Source organism: Orycteropus afer, unplaced genomic scaffold, assembly GCF_000298275.1.
Source record: "Orycteropus afer afer isolate SDZICR_OR568_19922 unplaced genomic scaffold, OryAfe1.0 scaffold00073, whole genome shotgun sequence".
NCBI lineage: Eukaryota > Metazoa > Chordata > Mammalia > Tubulidentata > Orycteropodidae > Orycteropus > Orycteropus afer.
This window is the reverse complement of record NW_006921660.1, coordinates 4,083,771-4,104,790: the sequence shown is the minus strand read 5'-3', so window position 1 is coordinate 4,104,790 and position 21,020 is coordinate 4,083,771. Positions and strand designations below refer to the sequence as shown.

At 36.0% G+C, this 21,020-nt stretch overlaps 1 protein-coding gene across 1 annotated transcript in view; it reads left to right on the top strand.

Annotated features, from left to right (window-relative positions):
* The window catches only part of TENM3 (teneurin transmembrane protein 3), a 628,633-nt gene that overhangs the window by 482,078 nt on the left and 125,535 nt on the right, over positions 1–21,020 (top strand). Inside the window, exon 11 of the mRNA XM_042780948.1 lies at positions 5,327–5,512. Coding sequence (XP_042636882.1) covers positions 5,327–5,512 — 186 coding nt within the window. The remainder of the gene's footprint in view (positions 1–5,326; positions 5,513–21,020) is intronic.

Here is a 21,020-nt window from a genome sequence, read left to right as displayed (position 1 = left end):
GTTTCCGAGGCAGTATCACTACGGAAGTAGGATTGCCCAACCTTCCTTCCGAGGAGTGGCTGGTGGGTTTGAACCGCCAGCCTTCTGGTTAGCAGTTAAGTGCCTTAACCACTATGCTACCAGAGCTCCCGATATACACATTATGATGCATATATTGATTCAATGCTGGGTTTTAGTTATAAAAATATGATTGTACTAGAAATAGCAGGTTGTAATTTTATTCAAAAGTCAAGTTGTTATTGGCACCTACAATGTGCACAGCATTGTGATAGGCCTTATAGGGATAAACGAATAAGGTACCATTTCTGCCCTCTTCAACAGTGGCTTTCAAATTTTTTTTACCATAACCAAGTCTTAAATACATTTTTACATTGTGATCTAATATACATATACATACAAATATTCACATGACTGAAATAAAAGTTTCACAAAGTGATACACACTGATGTTTTTTCAAGGCTATGCTATTTTTTTTTAAAATGCTGGTTGCAAAACATGAGTTAATTGATTAATTCTTTGAGCCACTAATGGGTCACACAGTTTGAAAAGATGCTGTTCTAGTCTAGAGGATTATAGTTTAATTAGGGATATAAGATGAACACACATGAGATAATTAGAAACCAATAAATCACAGTTTAGTACTGTATTTGAGTGTTACATGGAATGATATGCTAAGTTCAGTGGACATTCAGGGGAGTGACCCTACCTTGATGAGTAATGAAAGTTTTCAAGGACGCCTTTATTGACATTTCTTTCCTTCATCTAAAGATGGAAGTTTAGGAGGAAAATATTTTCTGACTGCAAGAACAATGTCAGAGAATACTTAAAAGCATGGACACTGAAATCATGTTCCACACATTCACATTCAAGCTCTACTGATTACTAGCTACTGCATTTTTACACAAATAACATGCATTATACCATTTTTTTTCCAGCTGCACCCTCCTCCCTAGATATTTTCATAAATGCAATATGCTACTCTTTACACATTGCTGTGAAATAAATTAGCATAGCACGCCCATGAAAATACTTCGCAGGTAGAGGGCATGTTTGGCAAAAAAAGTATATAACACATGTCTTATTTATGTAAAAATATAGTATATAACAATAGGCAGATTGCTTAGTATATCCTTGATTCAGTTATCTATAAAATAGATTTAATCATAGAAAATTCTTAACAGATGCTATGAGAATTACTTGAATTAATGCATATAATTTATACAATACTAAGCCCATAAGAAATTCTAAATATAGCTTATAACTCTATTATTATAACTACTACTGTGATTAGGAAAGACAAAATTATGAGAAATACCATGGCTTGCATCACACAGTAAAAAAAGTTAAGAGTTATTTGGAGGTAAATATTGCATTGTGCCCAGTAATGGATGGTGCAGTTTAGAAATGATGTGTTAGACAATGGAAAACTCACTAGTAATAATAATAATGTGCTCAGTACTTTGATGAGAGTAGTGTTCCAGGAGAATTAGACTATAGATTGTATGTCAGTGAGCATAAAATTAGAGAGACATTGAAGACTAGAAGACAAGTTAGAGAGCTTTCCCAGACCTGTAATTGTGATGTGACGAGAACTTGAAATACTTACAAGGTGAGGAGTGCTTGAATTAGTTTGGAGTCAACAGAAATGAAAAGGATAAATTTGAGGACCATTTTAAAGGGGGGGCGGGGGCAGGACTTACTTGGGGAGAAAAAATCAGAAAAGTTGGTGAGAAGTCTGAGATAAGGGAGATTGGGGTTAATGTTGGTGTCTCTGAATGGAGCAAGAAAGTTGGGAAGTGATGAGGCTGATTGAATAGGCAGGCTGAGGTTGAAGGCAAAGGGAAGATTACTGAGAATGATAGAGAAGATGATGAATTTTGTTTTAGATACTAAAACTACCTAAGCAAAGATAAATAATACCAAGGGAAAAAAGAGGAGAAAAAATAGGAAGAAAAGGGAGAGAAGGAAGGCAAAGGAGAAGAGAGAAAGGAGAAACCAAAAGAACAGACGGACATTTATTTCCTTTCTTTTTTTCTTCCTATTATCATCCTCCTTCCTCCCCTTTTGGCCATACGTTTATGGACGCAGACAAGGTTTACAATAGGTTTTTTACTTCTTTCATAGAAGTATAAGTAGATTCACATAACTTAGGGAACTAGAAATTTTAGTCAGGAAATTGTATAGTGTAAATAAGATTGAAAACAGAAATTTGGGCTGGATTATAAAGAACCTTGAATATCTTAGGAGTTTCAAGGAATCATCACCAACCAACATTTATTAAGCATGAGTGCATCACATTATTTTAAATGATACATTAGCTTTTCCTTCGCTCTTAAAAATATACTTCATAATTTCAAGGATTAAAAAAGGCATGTACTTGTTTTTGTTTGCATTTCTGATTTCAAATCTGAAAGATTGAGTCCTACAGAAAACCATACCTGATTACATTTCATAGATATAATTATGTACGTACTTAAGCTACCTTTTTTCTACTGTCTCTGTCAATAAAATAGGCATACTATTACTTTGAATAAATAATGTTGTTGTTGTTGTTATGTGCCATCAAGTTGGACCCAACTCATAGCAACCCCTCCTTGGGTTTCTGAGGCAGTATCACTATGGAAGTAGATTGCCCCATTTGCCTTCCCAGGAGTGGCTGGTGGATTTGAACCACCAGCCTTCTGGTTAGCAGTCAAGAGCCTTAAGGCACTACGCTACCAGAGCTCCCTGAATAAATAATACTTACTTGAAATATTGTCATTCTGATTTGCTTCCCATAGCTATCCAAGTAGCAGAGATGTGAGCAAAATAGAGCCTTTAGGTTTCATATAAAACTATTATATTGCATTACCTGAATTATTTTCTAAAAGGTGGCTTGTAATTTATAGTAAATAACTCAAAAGGTAATTTAGTCTTCTTCATAAAATGATATTGCTATCAGTAGCAAAAAACAATATAGGTGTTAATTAAAAAATTAAATTGACTGCCAAAATCACAAATTATTTTACATAATTTATCCTGATTTGCTTTCCTCCTAGTTGAAAATGTAATTTTACCTGTATACAAAGTGGCTGTGTAGTCCCAGTGAGCAGAGACCATATCCTATTCATCTTTATATCCTCAATGCAAAACAGAAACTTAACATACATTAAACTCTCAATATACATGTTGAATAATGCATACGATACTGTTCTGTTGAAGAAGGTAGTTAAGTACAGGAACATATTTATTAAACTTGCTGTTAATTGCAAAAAGACAGAACATTTACTTAGAATTAATAGTGAAGATCTCAGATACATTTACGTTCATCCTATGAAGATTTCTGGGTACCTGTGCCTCCAATATGTCTGTCGTTGTACAGTTCTTCATTTTAAGCTTATTAAAACATTGTTTCAATATACGTTTGTGGCTTAAAGTTTACTAACACTTTAATTCTAATTTCTAACTAACTGAATCCTAAAGAAAAAGGGTTTACCATCTACTTCTATTGTTATTGTGCAAATGACCTTCAAATATCTAAATTCAATAAGATTTTATACCTGAAGAAACGTTTGGCTAAGCTGCTAGAAGAAATAAATTATTTCCATGGGAAAGTTTGTAGGTTTGAAAGCAACAGAGCTTTCCTCTATCTTCTTCAGCAGTTTGTCCATTAATTAGCCCTTCAATTCCACTTCAATTAAATTAACTCTAATTAATAAGTTCATTACAAAGATTGACGCACCTTGCTTAAAGCTAGTGTGCTAAACGCTGATAAACACCTTCACCCTAATGAAAAATTGATTAGATTGAATAAAAAGGGTACCTAGGAAAGAAACCTCTTTCTTCTCAAGCCAGGGTGATGTTATGTTGCTCTGAAGTTAATCAAACTCTCTTGGATCTCTTAATCAAAAATTTAATTCAAAAGTGATAGAAATGTAGCATGAAAAAACACATACTCTCTCTTCCAGTTAGTGGTTCTGACTGCTGTTTGTAAGAAATGTTACAACTCTCATAGTGCCTTGATAGGATGTTTAAAGTTCTGTAGTACTGTGAGACAGAGAATTACATGTCTGAAAAATGTTATTTGGGCAATGAATGGGGAAAATAGGAGCACTTAACTATAAAATAGTTCTTTTTTTAAAATTAAAAAAAGGCTGTAGTCTATTTTGTATTTGTTGGAAATAATTGCACATTTCTGTTATTGAGCTTTTTAAAAAAAAAAAAGAAAGAAAGAAAGAAAAAGAAAACCAAAACTAAACAGTGCTTTTTTTTTACAATCACAGAAAAGAAATATTTAACAATATAGATTTTGAACTTTATATGTAAAGAATGAAATATCCATCAAGACTTCTTCCCTCTCTCTCCCTTTATCCCTCTCCTTCTCCTCCTAGCTCTCTTCGTTTCTCTCTCTCTCTCTCTTAAATTGGATGTAGTTCTGCTTTGCCAACTCAATGGCACTAACAATAACAAAAAAAAAAAAACTTATAAGAAAGCTTTAAGAAAAAATTATGTTAGACTTCTTTTTGAAACCCTTATTATTATAGTCATATGAAGTAATTTGGTCACCTGTGCTCCTTTCAATAATGCTAGTTGTTGAAAAATCTTATTTTGATTTTTGACAGAGTCAATAATTATATATATTTTTTAAAACTGATTTTTTTTCTACTGTGTAAGCTTAAGCGACTGGTACCCGTCCGCAGTACAAGTTTACTGAATAGGATCAACAGCAATTTAAGTAGCATATCTATATGTCAGAAGCATGCTAATGGACATGCATAGTAGATTCTTTTTAATAAAATTTTCTGAATATTTAAAAAATTTAAGCAATAAGATTAGAAAGAACCCCTTTGCATTTCTTGCTATAGGTGTGAAATCCAAGTCCTTTTAGATACCAGAAAGCTGGGATACTGAAAAAGTTCATTAACTTGATGTGTGTTTGTATGCCTGTGTTCTTGGCTGCCAAAGATACTCTTCAGAATTATTAGATAGATTGATTGATTGATTTATACACACCTGTTTTTATACACATATATGTATATATACATGCAGTCATATATGTGCATATTTATTAAAATAGGAAATTATAACAAAATTATTATGTGCACTGTATGAATGATTCGGGCAGCATATAAAATTAAATCATGAATAAAGAAGTAAACTTGTAGCATTATAATTCTTTGTAGTCTATGCTGAAATTTACATAGTATACGTAGATACTTTTATTTTCAACGATTTTGTTTTTCACCTTAACAAATTTGAGTGTGAGATGTCACATTGCTTATTAATCCCCCTTCTCATTCTCCCCTACTGTCTTACCTTGCTCTGCATCCTCTTTTTTTCAATATAGAGATATGTTCGGTGGACTGTGGCTCACATGGTGTTTGCATGGGGGGGACTTGTCGTTGTGAAGAGGGCTGGACAGGCCCAGCGTGCAATCAAAGAGCTTGCCACCCCCGCTGTGCTGAACACGGAACCTGCAAGGACGGCAAGTGTGAATGCAGCCAGGGATGGAACGGAGAGCACTGTACTATTGGTAGGTGACTGCACTTTTTTTTTATCCTCCATAAAACTGATAGCTCAAATTGTTTGGTATCTGTTTCAACATGGAAAAAAAAAATGCTTATTTTTTCTAAAGAAATTGCTTTTTAAGTAAGATTATCCTTTTATAATGTCAATTCAGTTCTTTTTAGGACACATGTCACAATTTTATATTATAAGAATTTTATATTCACTATTGTAAAGGCCAAGATTTCATTTCTTATTTATGAATTCTCATTTTATATTACTTTCATTCATATATTATCTCTTAGTGTTCTGTGTTACCATTGCATTTCTTAATAATCACAGCCAAATTTTTTTACCTTAAAAAAATTTCAAAAATATGACCTTCTTGGCCTTTATAGACTCTAGAATCATAAATCTTAGCACTTACAGATACATTTGAATCTCTAAAAAAGGTATTTGATTTTCTTTTGCAGTACCATGAGAAACATAGTTATAAAATATTCAGGTCTAGCTGTTCTTAAACAAATTTATATGCTTAACATTTTTTAATATATGATGACATTTAGGACTTCTGTAGGTTAAATAAAACAATCAAATAGGTATTTAAGACATATGTTTAGTGCATAAATGATACTTAGCAAGGATACAAAAGTAACTACAATATATGTGATACCATATTTTCAAGGTATTCAGTGTCTTTGCTTTTTACCATTTGTGTTACTGAAGTTAAAACTGAATTAAAATTGAAATATTAATTCAAATAAAAGCACAGCAAAAGTAATAAATGTCTACCTCATTTCAGTGAAAGTATACAGTATTAGTTTTAAAAGACAGAATCCTAAAAAATTTCAGAGCTGGAAGTATAGTGTTTTTCCACATTGCTTTAAGTTCTTAGAATAAAATTTGATTGGTTGGGGGCAACAGTGTCAGTATCTTAAAAGATTTCTTCCAATACATCTGCAAGTATTATGGACTTCACTTTATTGCTTACAGCAATTGGTTAGCCAGAAATGTTGTCATGGAAAATTAAAATCACATACATCTTATAATTGTCACTATTGAATGTTTACAAACTTCAAGTCAAGTTCTTTCTAATCTTCTGATATCCTTGACATCTGTTTCAAGGGTCCCATGATCACTGTCATATTTGTTGATTCACTAGAAAGACACCCAGGACTCTGAGGCATTGTACTCACAGCTGTACTTTATTACAGTCATCAGAAGGTGGGGGGAAGACATATCAGGTGGAGTGTGGAAAAATCCAGCCCAGAAATCTTATGTTCTTTCTCTCCCACTGGGAGAGGTCACATGGAGCATGCTCCTTTCTTCAGCAGCAAAATGTATCAACATGTGTGCAGTATGTCTGCCCAGGGAAGCCCGTTTGAGAGACTCAGAGTCTAGGGTTTTTATTGGGGCCTGCTCAAGTAAGTTTTCTTCTTAAAGTACTATAGTCACAGCTACAAAAATTGAAGACCCAGAGAAGAAAAGCAGGTGATCAGTGCTTCTGGCAGGCAAAATAACCTTATCAGTGTGGGCAAAAGCCAAGTTCCTAGATGCCAGTCAAGGGCCAGCCTTGCATGCAGACCTGCTGTATTAACTCTTACTGCACAACATCCTTAGAGTCTCACTTGTTAAATATGAGCTTGCCTACAGCTGGGGAAACATAGCATTACTACTGCAACTTGCAGAGTACTCTGAATCCTTGAAGGAGAAAAGGAATGAGCCATGCATGGACCTTGTTTTGGAGTACAGCTCAACATTCTCAAGCAATATTCTGAAATGACCAAGTATGAGAAAAATGAGATCAACTCTCTAGATAGGCTTTTTAAAAGTCCACATGCACCCATAATTCCCCTTCATCCCCAAAATTCTGGTGTGGCTTTCCCCTCCTCTACTCTTCAGATGGGCTTCATAGGATAATGGCAGAGTATTGCTCATGATGACTGCTTTAAAGCAGAAAACGTTGACAACCACAATTTGTGTATCTTTCTATGAACATACAAAGGACAGTGCAATACCCCAGTGACCAAACAGCACTATCCCCTAACTCCCAGAATGCCCATGTACCAAGGCAGGACAACAAAAATATGCTTCTAATCATTCTCTTTCATATACCACCCTTATGACTGGTCAGAAGGGGTGAACTGATGTTAGTTCAGGAGAAAATGTATATTTCATTATGTGTATGCTAGGAAGTATAGCAAACATGTATACAGTTTGGAAAACCAGGGAATGTACTATAAAGCTATCCATAGACAGACTTAACTTGTCAACCAACAGTTACTCAACAAATCATTCTCCCGTTGTCCTGCTGATCTTGTGATTTCCTATGGATGAGCTGCTCTTGATCAACCTTCCAGTCATCTGGGCACAAACAGGAGTTTTGTTAGCAATCTCACTTTCCGTTGTTGCGTTTGTGCTGTTGCTTTTGTATTCCATATGAGTAACAATGTGGAAATATAGGACCAGCTTCGTTTAAAAAACAAATCTTGGAAATAAACCTTTTAAAAGGCATAGAGAACCTTGAAATCATTGTTTTGTTCTTTTATACTATTAGAACTGGTTATTCCAAATTTTGGCATATAGAGGTCCAATAGCTTTTCGCCTGTCTGCTTATTACCTGTGTATTATGCACACAATGAAGCCTAAGAGGCCATTTTAAAAAAGGCCTTTGTGAGCCACTGATTTAAAAACCCAGGAAACTAGTGTGTTTTTTCTCATTTGGGATAGTTACTGTTTCTCTGCATTTTCTCTCAATTGTGCATCTGGCTGAAAGAAGCTGCCACTTTATGAAAGAATACTCATAAATCAGCAAGATTTTTTTTCTTTCTCCATATTATGTGCCATCTCATTGAATACAAACAGGGAGGTTAATTGAAAGAGAGACAGAGGAGAAATTAAACAGTTAGAAGCAAACAAAAGTTCCCCGTAGAAAGCAAAGAATATTCTTCATTAGTCATCTTACTGTCTTCATAAACCCTGTTCATGCTTTCATAAAACCATAGGCATTTTGATAGTAAAATAGATTATGAATTTTGAGTATTCACTTAACATCCTATCTACCTGAAGGACTCACTTAACAACCTATCTACCTGAAGGATCCCATCCTGATATTTTTATTTGTGTGTTCATATTTTCTTCTCACTGGGAATCATATGTTCAGCAAATCAGTCATACTCATCTGCAGGGTCACTGTACGATGTCCTTTTTTCTTGGGTTAGGCTTTGACTAGTGATGCATAAAAACAGAAAATGAACAAATGGAAATTCTACTTCTAGCAATATTGTGATTGAAATAAATTTTCCCTTACTCCCCAGAAAGCATTATGATTGTTGAATCTTTTTATAAAAAAAAAAAAGTTACATAATTGAATCATATCAAATAAGTACCAGCACTCACTAGTACATGATTTAAAGGTATATTTTGATGTTTTAGAGTTTATTCCCCATAAAAGCAGAAAATGAGTACTTGTATATCTGCTTTTGCTTTTCATTGAGAGTAAAGAATAGTTAGAGAACCTAGAGGCAAGATTTAAAAATATTAAATAGAATTAAATATGATATATAAATAATAGTTGACAAATTTGAATATCATGTGTTAAAAATTAAGATTTCCATAATATTAAATTTCTGTAAGAAGTCATAAACTTTATTTTTCAATTCATAAATCAGGCCTAGGAGCTCTGGTAGCATAGTGGCTAAGTCACTTGCCTGCTAACCAGACGGCTGGCGGTTCAAACCCACCAGCCACTCCTCGGAAGGAAGGTTGGGCAATCCTACTTCCGTAGTGATACTGCCTCGAAAACCCAAGGAGGGGTCGCTATGAGTCGGGGCGACTCGACGGCACATAACATAACAACAACAACAACAAATCAGGCCTAGAAATTAGACAAGAGTTCAGAAGAGTGGTACAAAACAAAAGGGTTTTGTAGCCGTAAACACATAGGAACAAGGAAGTTTTACTAGGCAAATTTCAGAGTAGCAGGTATTTTCTTTGCTTATTTGGGATAAGGGGGAAATCATGAACTAGGTTAAACTGAATAAGCAAGTTCTAATTAGTTAGCTTAGGTTTCCATTTCTGGGAGAGTCAAATGATTGACTCAGATTTCAGCTCCTGGAAATATTAGGCATCTATGAAATAGAGAAACTTAGGTTTTGCTTTGTCAATACCATTTTATTGTTGTTGTTGTTATGTGCTGTCGAATAGGACCCGACTCATAGCGACCCCTCCTCGGGTTTCCAAGGCAGTATCACTACGGAAGTAGATTGCCCAATCTTCCTTCCAAGGAGTAGCTGGTGGGTTTGAACCACCAGCCTTCTGGTTAGCAGTCAAGTACCTTAGGCACTATGCTACCAGAGCTCCTTGTTAATAACAGGTTTAGCATAAATGACTCCATTTTAGGCCTAGTATAGTGAGGTTGACTTAATGTCTGTTTCTCTATTAAAAAGCTTAAACAGTTTTGTGTTGTGAGAATTGAGGTCAGACAAGGTCATATCTTTGAACTAGGAGTTACTAGTCTTGACTTAATTCCATAAGTCCACTATTAATGTATTTAACTGTAACAAACAGTATAATGATGTAAAGGCAACTCAATGGATTGGTTGCTCTCTCTTTTCTTCCTGTCTAGGAAAAGAGGGAAAAACTGCTATCTGATTGGCCTGTGTTGTTGTTAGGTACTGTTGAGTTGGTGCTGACTTATAGCGACCCTGTATACAACAGAACAAAGCACTGCCCAATCATGCACCACCCTCACAGTCCTTGCTATACTTGAGCCCATTGTTGCAGCCACTGTCTGAATCCATCTCTTTGAGGGTCATCCCTTTTTTGCTGATCCTCCACTTTACCAAGCATGATATCCTTCTCCAGGAATGGTCCCTCTGACAATATGACCAAAGTAGGTGAGATGAAGTCTGGCCATTCCCGCCTCCAAGGAGCATTCCGGCTGCACTTCTTCGGGGATAGATTTGTTCCTTCTTCTGGCAGTCCATGGTATTTTCAGTATTCTTTGACAACACCATAATTCAAAGGTACCAACTCTTCTTAGATCTCCCTTATTCATTGTCCATCTTTCACATGCATATGAGGCAATTGAAAATGCCATGGCTTGGGGTAAGTGAGCCTTAGTATTCAAAGTCACCTCTATGCTTCCCAGCACTTTAAAGAAGTCTTTTGCAGCAGATTTGCCCAGCGCAATACAGTATCTGATTTCTTGCCCACTGGTTCCATGGGTGTTGATTGTGGGTCCAAGTAAAATGAAATCCCTGACAACTTCAATCTTTTCTCCATTTATCTTGATGTTGCTTATTCCAGTTGTGAGGACTTTTGCTTAAGGAAGGTTGGGCAATCCTACTTCCGTAGTGATACTGCCTCGGAAACCCAAGGAGGGGTCGCTATGAGTCGGGGCCAACTTGACGACACATAACAACAACAACATGTTAAAGTGTAATCCATACTGAAGATTGTACTGTTTGCTCTTCATCAGTAAGTGCTTCAAGTCATCTTCACTTTCAATAAGCAAGGTTGTGTCATCTGCATATTGCAGGTTGTTAATAATGATGCCACATTCTTCTTCATATAGTCCAGCTTCTCGGATTATTTGCTCAGCATACAGATTGAATAAGCATGATGAAAGGATACATCCCGTCCTGATTTTAAACCTGATTTTGGCCTGTAGCTGGAGATGATTGGCCTTAGAAGCAATGCAAACACCATGCCAGCCTGTACTGAACAGATTCCTTTCTGTAGCGAGATCAACAACTTTCACATGCAATGCTAGTTAAATAGCCTGTTGTTGTTGTTATGTACCGTTGAGTCGACCCAACTCATAGTGGCCCCTCCTTGGGTTTCCAAGGCAGTATCACTCTGGAAGTAGATTGCCCAACCTTCCTTCTGAGGAGTGGTTGGTGGGTATGAACTGCCAGCCTTCTGGTTAGCAGTCAAGTGCCTTAGCACTACGCTACCAGAGCTCCTATTAAATAGCCTAGATACGATAAATCTTGAGTTCCAAATTTTGAATATTGCTAACTTTTATATAACATCCCCAGGAAATATTCTTGTTAGCATTTGTTGAAAGGATTTACCCTAACGTAATGTTTTGTATCTGAGAGCATTTAAGGCTACAAATGAGACGATGCCCTAGAAGAGGGGATGGGGGACTTGAATAACATTTGATCATTATCTACCATGGATGATTGTTATGAAAGAAAAGGCAGCTCGATCTCTGTCTGTAGGCAAATTATCTTCTGGAGGCTGATTGACACTTTCTATTTTTCCAGAAGACAGAATAGACAAATAGGGCTTAAATTTATATATTTCAATTAAATGTAATATGGAACTTCAGGTTGGAAAACCTATTTAAATCCTGGAATAGGCACGTAAAGAAAGTTTTGAAATGTCTAGTCCAGAAGATTTTGGCAGTATCACTATTACTTAGATGTGAGACATCAGGGGTTTTATTTGTTCTTTTCATTAAGAGTTTGAGGAATATTTTTAGGAATATTTAGGAATATTTTTTTTAACTTCTTTCCATCCATTTATCCCAAAAGTTTAACTTAAGTATCTTAGATAGTGGCCCTGTCTTGAAGGACTGCTTTAGGAATTTCATAAGTATTGATCCCCAAACCCCATTGCCAATGAGTCTCTTCTGACTCACAACAACCTTATAGGACAAATAGAACTGCCCATAGAGTTTCTGAGGCTATAATCTTGGCAGAAGCAGACTGCTACATCTGTCTTCTATGGAACAGCTGGTGGTTTGAATGACCAAGTACTTAACCAGTGTCCCACCACGACTTCCTTAACTATTGATAGTTTCTGCTTTATTTGAAAAATTACTAGATTTAACCATTGGAGTTCTTTGTTCTTATTCTCAGTTCCATTAACTTTTATTTTTATTTTTCTATGGCATTAAATAATAGAGAAAATTAACATTCACTTTTTCAGATCATGTGGGATCCATTTTGTAGGATACTGTATTTTGCATTCCTCAGTTACCTTTTCCTTGTTAATTCATTCATTTCTTTGTCCATTAAGCAGTAAATATCTCATAGGATATTTATTGAGTATTTCTAGGGAGGTCAGTGTAAAATAATGGAAAAAAGCATACATTTTGATATTTAAAAACAGTCTGTGTTCAGTGCAGTTCTGCAACTTATATGCTATGATAACTTGTATTATAAATGTTAGCCTCAGTTTTTCTTTCTTCCAGTGTAAAATGGCTATACTAATACTTATATGAGATTATGAGACAGAATTCCCTAGTGTTTAGGAGCTTTTGCAATTTGAATCCTCACTGCAGCATTTATAAATTCAGTGACCGTTGCAAGCCATTTCATCTCTCTGAGTCTCAATTTTCTCATATATGAAATGTGAATATTATGTACCACCTATAAAACCAAACCCACTGCCGATGGGTCTGTGGCTCTCATAGTGACCCTCTCAGACAGAGTAGAACTGATCCATAAAATTTCCAAGGCTGTAAATCTTTACGGAAGCTGACTGCCACATCTTTCTCCCAATGTACCACATAAGATTGTTAGAATTAAATGAAATACTGGAATATAGAGCACTTAATTAAGATAACGGGCAAATTGTGTTAAGTAAATCAGAATTTTTTAAAATTAAGTGTAAATTAGACAAACTGCAACGCAGCCAGTGTGTTTGGTATTGAAATTTTTAAAAAATGTAAACAATTTTTGCACAAGGAACTCACTTTAAAGAGTTAATGAAATTTCCATTCCATTGTTATTTTAAAAAATAACCTAACCTGAGAATCGTTGTAGTTTACAAATAGTTGATATATTTGGGGTGGGGGTTAGAGAGATGTTCTTTTTTTAAATCAACGGTGATGAAAGAAAGGTGGAGTCTATTGTGGTATTTTTCTTCTATTATTGTCTCAAACACAGAGTTGTTTATTGAGCTACATTGATTTTCATGTACTTTTCAGGCAATTCAAATGGAAATTTGGCCTAAGGGAAATCCTAATTCCTTTAAACTAGAAAGACCAGCTATTTGTTTTTATTCTAATTCTTTAGTACATTGGGAAACAAGATCATTAATGATCACAAAGACATGCTTTGTTCGTTCAGACAAAACTTAGACATACAGTACTCAGCATACCTCTATTAAATACCATTGTTGCTCTGGGTTTTAGGATTCTGCAGATTAGAAACTGAGAATGAAATACACGTAGCTGGGGCATTACCTACCAAACCACATGGGAGACACGGGTAAAGATTGAAACAGTGTGGACAGGCTTGTTGTTGTTGTTGTTGTTATGTGCCGTCAAGTTGGCCCCGACTCATAGCGACCCCTCCTTGGGTTTCCGAGGCAGTATCACTACGGAAGTAGGATTGCCCAACCTTCCTTCCGAGGAGTGGCTGGTGGGTTTGAACCGCCAGCCGTCTGGTTAGCAGGCAAGTGTCTTAGCCACTATGCTACCAGAGCTCCTATGGACAGGCTTAGGCTGATGTTCTAATACTTATCTCAGGATAATGGTGAAAGAATCATATTTACGTTGCTAAATAAAAAGAATCCGTGACAGGTTCTTTTTTGGGGGCATGGGGAGGTCACTCTGACAAATGCTTTCTTTAGGTTATTAGATCAGAATTCTTTATAACTTCTGCAATGTTCTCCCGATTGAGAATAAAAAAACATAGAATAAGAAAATTCTAAAACTATATTTGTACACGTTTATTACTATTTGATTTATAATTCCCCTTCACAAGTACATGGCTACCAAATTATACCTGCAAATGACTGTTCTAGGAGGCACTTGGCTTCAAGGTGCGATACCAGGGGTTAAGGAAGGGGTTTCTAGAGCCACACTAACTGGATGCCAATCCTGAGACATATTTACAGGTACTTTCCAACTTAATTCTATATTTAATAGAATATATTTATGAGGTGCTCAATCATTTCTGTGTGTGGTTAAATTATTACTAGCCATCCAGGAATACTGCTACCACTTACTGACTCATCTAATGACATAAAAATGCAAGCCAGAAATTATAAGAAGATATGAATTTGCCCTCTACCAGAAGAAAAATAGATTTGAAATATACAGAACCAGAAGCTAGTCTGTGGAAAATTCTTCGACAGAAATGCTTCCAGTCATCAGATATGTATACTGCCTAGTCAAAATGGAAGTTTTCTCCTACCAGAAATTTATTTGATAGTGGAGCTTGTACAAATTGTAGCAGTCTTCCTTGGTTATCTAGAACTGCTATAACAGAAATAACACAAGTGTATGGCTTTAACAAAGAGTAATTTATTATCTCACAGTTAGGAGACTCAAAGTCCAAATTTAAGATGTTGGCTCTAGGGGAAGGCTTTCTCTCTCTGTCACCTCTAGAGGAAGGTCCTTGTCTCTTGAGCTTCTGCTCCTGGGTCATCTTCATGTGCTTGACGTCTTTCTTCCCCATGTCTGCTTGCTAGCTTACTTGTTTAATCTCTTTTATATTTCAAAAGAGATTGATTCAAAATATACTTTATAGTAATCCTGCCTGATTAACATAACAAAGAGAACCCATTCCAGCATGGGATTATAACCACAGTCATAGACATTAGGATCTATAACACATATTTTAGGAAAACACAAATCAATCCACATACCATGGGTTTTTTTTAGATGAATTTTTTCTTTATGGGGAATTTATCAGAATTCCTGTATTTATAAGGCACAAACCTGTAACAGTACCACAAACATTGAGCTTATCAGTATATGAAGCCACATGTGTTATGTATCCCAGTGAACTGTATGGACACACTGGAAAAGATTTCTTGCTTATATGAGAACATCACAAGAAAGTGGTTAACAATGTCATCAATTCAAAGAATATTTAAGATTAGTTTTTTGTTACCTATAAGAGTCTTCTCAAATTTGACAGTAATGTCAAAAATTTACAGAACATTGCTAATAAGTTTTGAAGCCAAAAGAAACTTCTCTAAATTATCAGTAATAAAAAGCATATTAAACAATTACATTGAGTAAAGACTAAATTATCTTTCTATTCTCTCTATAGAAAATATTACAAAATCATTGTCATATAAAGAGGCAATCAAAGAGTAAACATAATCCGAAAATTATATAGAAAGAAAATGTATATTACACACATCAGGCAGTTAATTAATAAAAAATATTATATGATTTTTCTAGTATTTGTGAAATATTGAAAATTGTAATTTATTATTTGTCTTTTCTCATTCTAATAAGTACTCACTTGTACACCTAACATTATATTCATAATTTGACATTCTTTTTTCTTAAAGAGGCCTTCCCAAAGTATGTTTATGGAATCTGAGAACAGATCTGTGCCTGGTCTCAGCACTACCACTTTATAGGTTTGTGACCTTGAGAAAATTACTTAATCACTCTGTGCCTCAGTTTTCCTCATCTAATCAAGTAGGGAAAAAATTGTAGCTACTTCATAGAGTTGCTGAGAGCTCATTAATGAGTTAAATCATGTGGAAAGGACTTAGAACAAACAGTCCCAGACATCTATCTATAAGTAATATAGATGAGGCAGTTCTTGTTGCTACTGCTGCTGCTAGAATATATGTACTGAAATTAGAAACAGTTGGCTGTGACTAATTCTTCCCTACTGAGTCCTGTCTTTATGCAGAGGATAGGAAGACAAGGATGCACACTGGGTGTGAGGCAAACTCTCTCTCCACTTCCTGATGCACTGCTAGTACAGACATAGATGACTCCTGATTAGGGAAGACTGGGCCATCAAGGAGTCTGTGGACTTGGAAGCTGAAAAACCTTTGAAAAAAAAAAAAAAGAAAAAGAGAACTTAAGATTCTTTCCTGCTCTGCAGTCCCATTAATAATAAATGTGTTGTGACACAGAGAAGATAGTGATTCCTTTAGCCTGTCCCTAAAGGGAACTGTGGAAAGCCCCCTTCAGAGCTCATTGACTTTCTCCATGTTCTGGAAACTAGGCTGATTTTCAGATGTCTGTTTCTTCCTTTGAGATAACATTAGTATCTATTCTGGGCCTTTCAATATTAATTTTCTCATTTTAGTCTATTTAGTCAACAAGTTTATATACAGTACTTTATCCTCTGTAAGCCCCTCAGAGTTGTGTTTTTGTTTTTTGTTTTAAAAAAAAAAAAACAATGAGGACACTTAATCTCTTGTAAAAATGCAAACTAGTTTCTCTGATCTTTTTAAATGATGAAGGCTATAATTTGTTTAGATTGTTAGTGTTCTCTCTACTCCATTTCAATATGTTTTCAAGTGTTGAAAAGATAATGTTTCTTTTACTAGGCAATCTAGCAATGTTTAATTTTCTTTTTCTGAAGAAGTGCTTGGATGATAATTCGTATGCTATTTACAGCAACGGAAACCCTGTTGCTGTCCAGGTCGATTGCACTCAAGGCAACCCCATGTGATACTCTGTAGAACTGCTCCATAGGGTTTTCTTGATTGTAATCTTTACAGAAACACACCACCAGGCCTTTCTTTTCTGGTGTCACTGGGTAAGTTCAGACCACCAACCTTTTGGTTAGTAGCTGAGAGCCAACTATTTGCACCACCCGGGAACCTTTATAGTAATGATAGCTATAATATTTTGATATGTTAATACATCTGTCCTTCAAATGGTTTCACCTATGTGAATTGTTCTTTGTATTAGTTTATTTTTCTTTACATATGTCAGTTTTAACCTAAAAAGACCCTGCCATAGTGGCAAGAAGGCTGCATCTTCTGACCTCCTCTAACCCCACAAGAGGAAAACAGTATCACCATCAATAGCCCAAGGCCTATTCCTGTGAGGCCAGACATGCTGCCTCCCTCCCCAGCCCTTTCATCAATCCTGACACCAACTGTTCCTCCTGCAGCACACACCACCTTTCTGCTGGGTTCGATTATTTGCCGCAGTGGCCACACAGAACTCACAGATTATGGGGTTTAATAGGGAAACACCAGGCTACAATTCAAGTTCAGGAACAATAGTCAGTCTCTCTCAGCCCACCGTCTCTCAGCCAACAGTCTCTTAGTCTCTCTCCCAGCAGTACATGTCTCTCAGCAATGCATTTCTCTTGGTGTCTCTTTCTCAGCAGCACTTTCCCTCAGGAGTGTGTGTCTCTCAGCAGCACGTCTTTCTCAGCCAGCAGTCAGAAAGATGACTTCTGCCTCTAGAAGGGCTCCTTTTGAGCCTGACAGAATGACCACTAACCAGTCCCAGCATCAGAATTCTATACACCTGAGAGAGAGTGAACTTCCCAGAAAATTACTTTGTGCTGCTCCCAACAGAAATACCCCAGGTGGATAACTTTAACAGTTAGGAGCTACTCAGTTGCTCACAGCAAATTCCACCACGGAGTTTACAAAGACTTATGGCTAGAAAAGCCACACTATGTAACTTACTACACCACAGACCCAATTCAGTATGGCAAAACAGTTCAACATAGTTGCAGCCAGTGTTGCAAACAATGGCAGATCTGTATTTTAAGCTAAATTGGTCTTTCATTGGCATAACATACTACACATAAAAAAAATTTTCTACATCCTACTTGGGTGAGTAAGCAACTGGGGTCTTAAAAGCTTGCAAGTGGCCATCTAAATGCAATTATGAGTCTCTCCTCATCCAGAGCAAAGAAGAATGGAGAAAAATGCATGAAAACAATGAGTCTAAGGAACTAATAGATCATGCAGTCATCAGCCTATATGACCATGAGACCAAAAGAACTAGATGGTGCCTGGCTATCACTGTCAACCACTTGGAAAAACTCAATCATAAAGCAAAATACCAGGTTTACTGGTCTGATGGAGCCTGCGGAAACAACCCCACCCCTGCCCCCACCCCCACCCCTGATCCCGAGACTATGGCCTATAGTTACCCTCAGGTCTGGAACTGAACTCACTCTGTGGCTTCCAGCCAAACTAATAGACAGCCATATGGGGTGAACATTTGCATCAGGTAGATACCCTCAAATACAGCGAACAATCATGGGAGAACAGAAGGGCAGTGTTTGTACAGGGAGATAGCTCAGGGGCAAGAGTGCATGAGAGAGAAGGACACAGGGAAGCCATAACTATGGGGAGAAAGTAGGAAGAGAGCTGTTACATTGTGGGCAATTTGCAGTCAATGTCATGAAACAAAATGTGTATGAACTGCTGTATGGAAAATGAATTTGCTCTGTAAACTTTCACCCAAATTACAATGAAAATTAAAAAAAAAAAAATCTGTTGAGTCGAAGAGTAATCAGCCAACAAAAACAAATTTCGTGGTCTTAATATGAAATTTTAATTAAAGTTAGACTTTGTGTGGAAATTTTGACTACAATCTCAATGCTTATGAATCATTCTTCTTTTCTGCTAAAATCTTAGCCTGTAAGGATTCAGAGTTATTATTACTTTTAACCTTTCTATTAACTTCAGGTGAAGTGTGCCTTGCAATAACTTTGTGGCATCTGAACCTTCCTTACCTTGTATAAAATGCCTTCAAAAGCCCATAAGAATTGTATCCACAAGTCAGGCAAATCCTCAGGATAGTTTGATTTAGAATCTTCTCTTACTTTTGTGGATTTGTTGTGTGACCTTGAATAAAATAATAGTCCCAAGGGTCATCTTGATAAATGTTCCCTAATCATGTTGATTTCCCTAGGCAGCTGTTTCTTTATCCTAAAAATAGAAGTAAATGTGGACATTTTGTTATTGACAACAGGTATTTGAGGCTCTGTCTTCTCCTCCATGCTATAATTCAGCCTCACAGCGGCAGAGTCATCAGCTAAAGCTGCGTGAGAGTTTCAAATCAATTGACAGCAGTGCTACTGAGAAGTACATTTCTCTGACAGTTGTATTGTTTTGGGAAATGTTAAATGGGTTGTTCTGTACTTTCAAAAAAAAGGCATTTTTTTTCTTTAAGATTTCTAAAACTCAGTTCTGAATGTAGGCAAATGTCTTGTGGTTGAATACATCTGGATTTAACATAAATCTTGCCACGTAAGTGATTGGCACATAACTATGAGGCTGAGAGAATTTTGAGTTTTTTGGAAGAAAGCTGCTTCACTTATTTGGAGTCATATGATAAATGAATTCTATACTATAGTGGTTTGTTGTGCACAAGCTTTCCCTTTAATCTACCTCCTATAGTGTAGCATAGGCCCCAATATCCACTACTGAATTAAATGTATTCCTACCCAGCTTACTATAAGGCCCATTGAGTTGAGAGGCAGCTGTGTTCAGAAAGAATGGAGGATTAAGTCCACCGTCATTTTCTCAAATGGAGCGGTATATGAGAAAATGCTGATTATTTGTGTTGTTTTATAATCAGGTAGGTTACTGAAATATTCCTGGCTTCTTTAGGCTTGATGGCCATGATCCTTTCTTTTCTTACTGCCTTTATTTATTTCCCAGCTGAATTTAGTGGTTTTCTAAAGTCTCTGAAAATAATTTAATGTATAGTTGCTCTGTATCTTGAAGAAATAATTTATAAATTAAAAATTTTATCCTAAAGAAATTTTTGAATCAAGTAATTTGAATTGCCAAAGGCATTTGACTGCTAACCAGAAGGCTGGCGGTTCAAACCCACCAGCCACTCCTTAGAAGGAAGGTTGGACAATCTACTTCCATAGTGATACCGCCTCAGAAACCCAAGGAGGGGTTGCTATGAGTCAGATCCAACTCTATAGCAGTGAGTTTGGTTTGGTTTTTGTTTAATTTGAATTAAAATATTGTATACCATGACAGTTTTAAAATATGAATATATCCATAACTAGAGTTTTCTTTTTTCCCCCCTTAAATTTCATTTCTCATCCTAAGTCAACTTAAATTATGTTTTAAAGTTTATTGACAGGCATGCTATCTGCATTAAAACTAATTAAGCTATATGTCCAATTTGTATTATAATATTTTATTAATAGCCAGCTGTTGTTTCTTTATTAATTCATAGGGTCTTTTTTTTTTCAATTTGGAATATCTTCTTGATTTGTATCTTTATAACACCATCTAAGACCTTAATTTCCATGAAAACCTAGTATATCAGAAGTTTTGAAGCTCAGATGATTGGATATACAATTTAATCAGAAATAAAGATGAAAAATGCTCCCTTTAATTCTTTCCAGGTCCATCAGGCTTTTATAGAGAAGTTTGGATCCAAGGCATTTGGGGAGTGAAATCAGGTGCACAATAATGTGTTGCCAGCTGTTCTACAATATTACCAATGAAGAGAAAGATTATAACTAGTACCAGATTATAAGTATGCCAATTCCTCCTAAAATTTAAGCCAGGTAACTCTAGAGTATCAGGCAACTAATGAAATGTTCATGTGAATTTTAAGTAATTTTCATTAGAAGCGGAAATGCTTAATACCCAAAAGGAGTTAAAAAAAAAAATCAGAACTTTGCATTCAGTTTAATGTAAGTATAGAAAAATTAACCCCACAGTTTCAAGGAAAACTATTATACAGATGTGTACCCATTCCCACAGTAGTACCTTAGTCTCCTTTCAATGGCAGATTTCATCTCTGTCAATCTTGAATATGACAAGCTGAAAATAGCCTATTTAGTCTTAAAAAGTTCCTTTTCTAT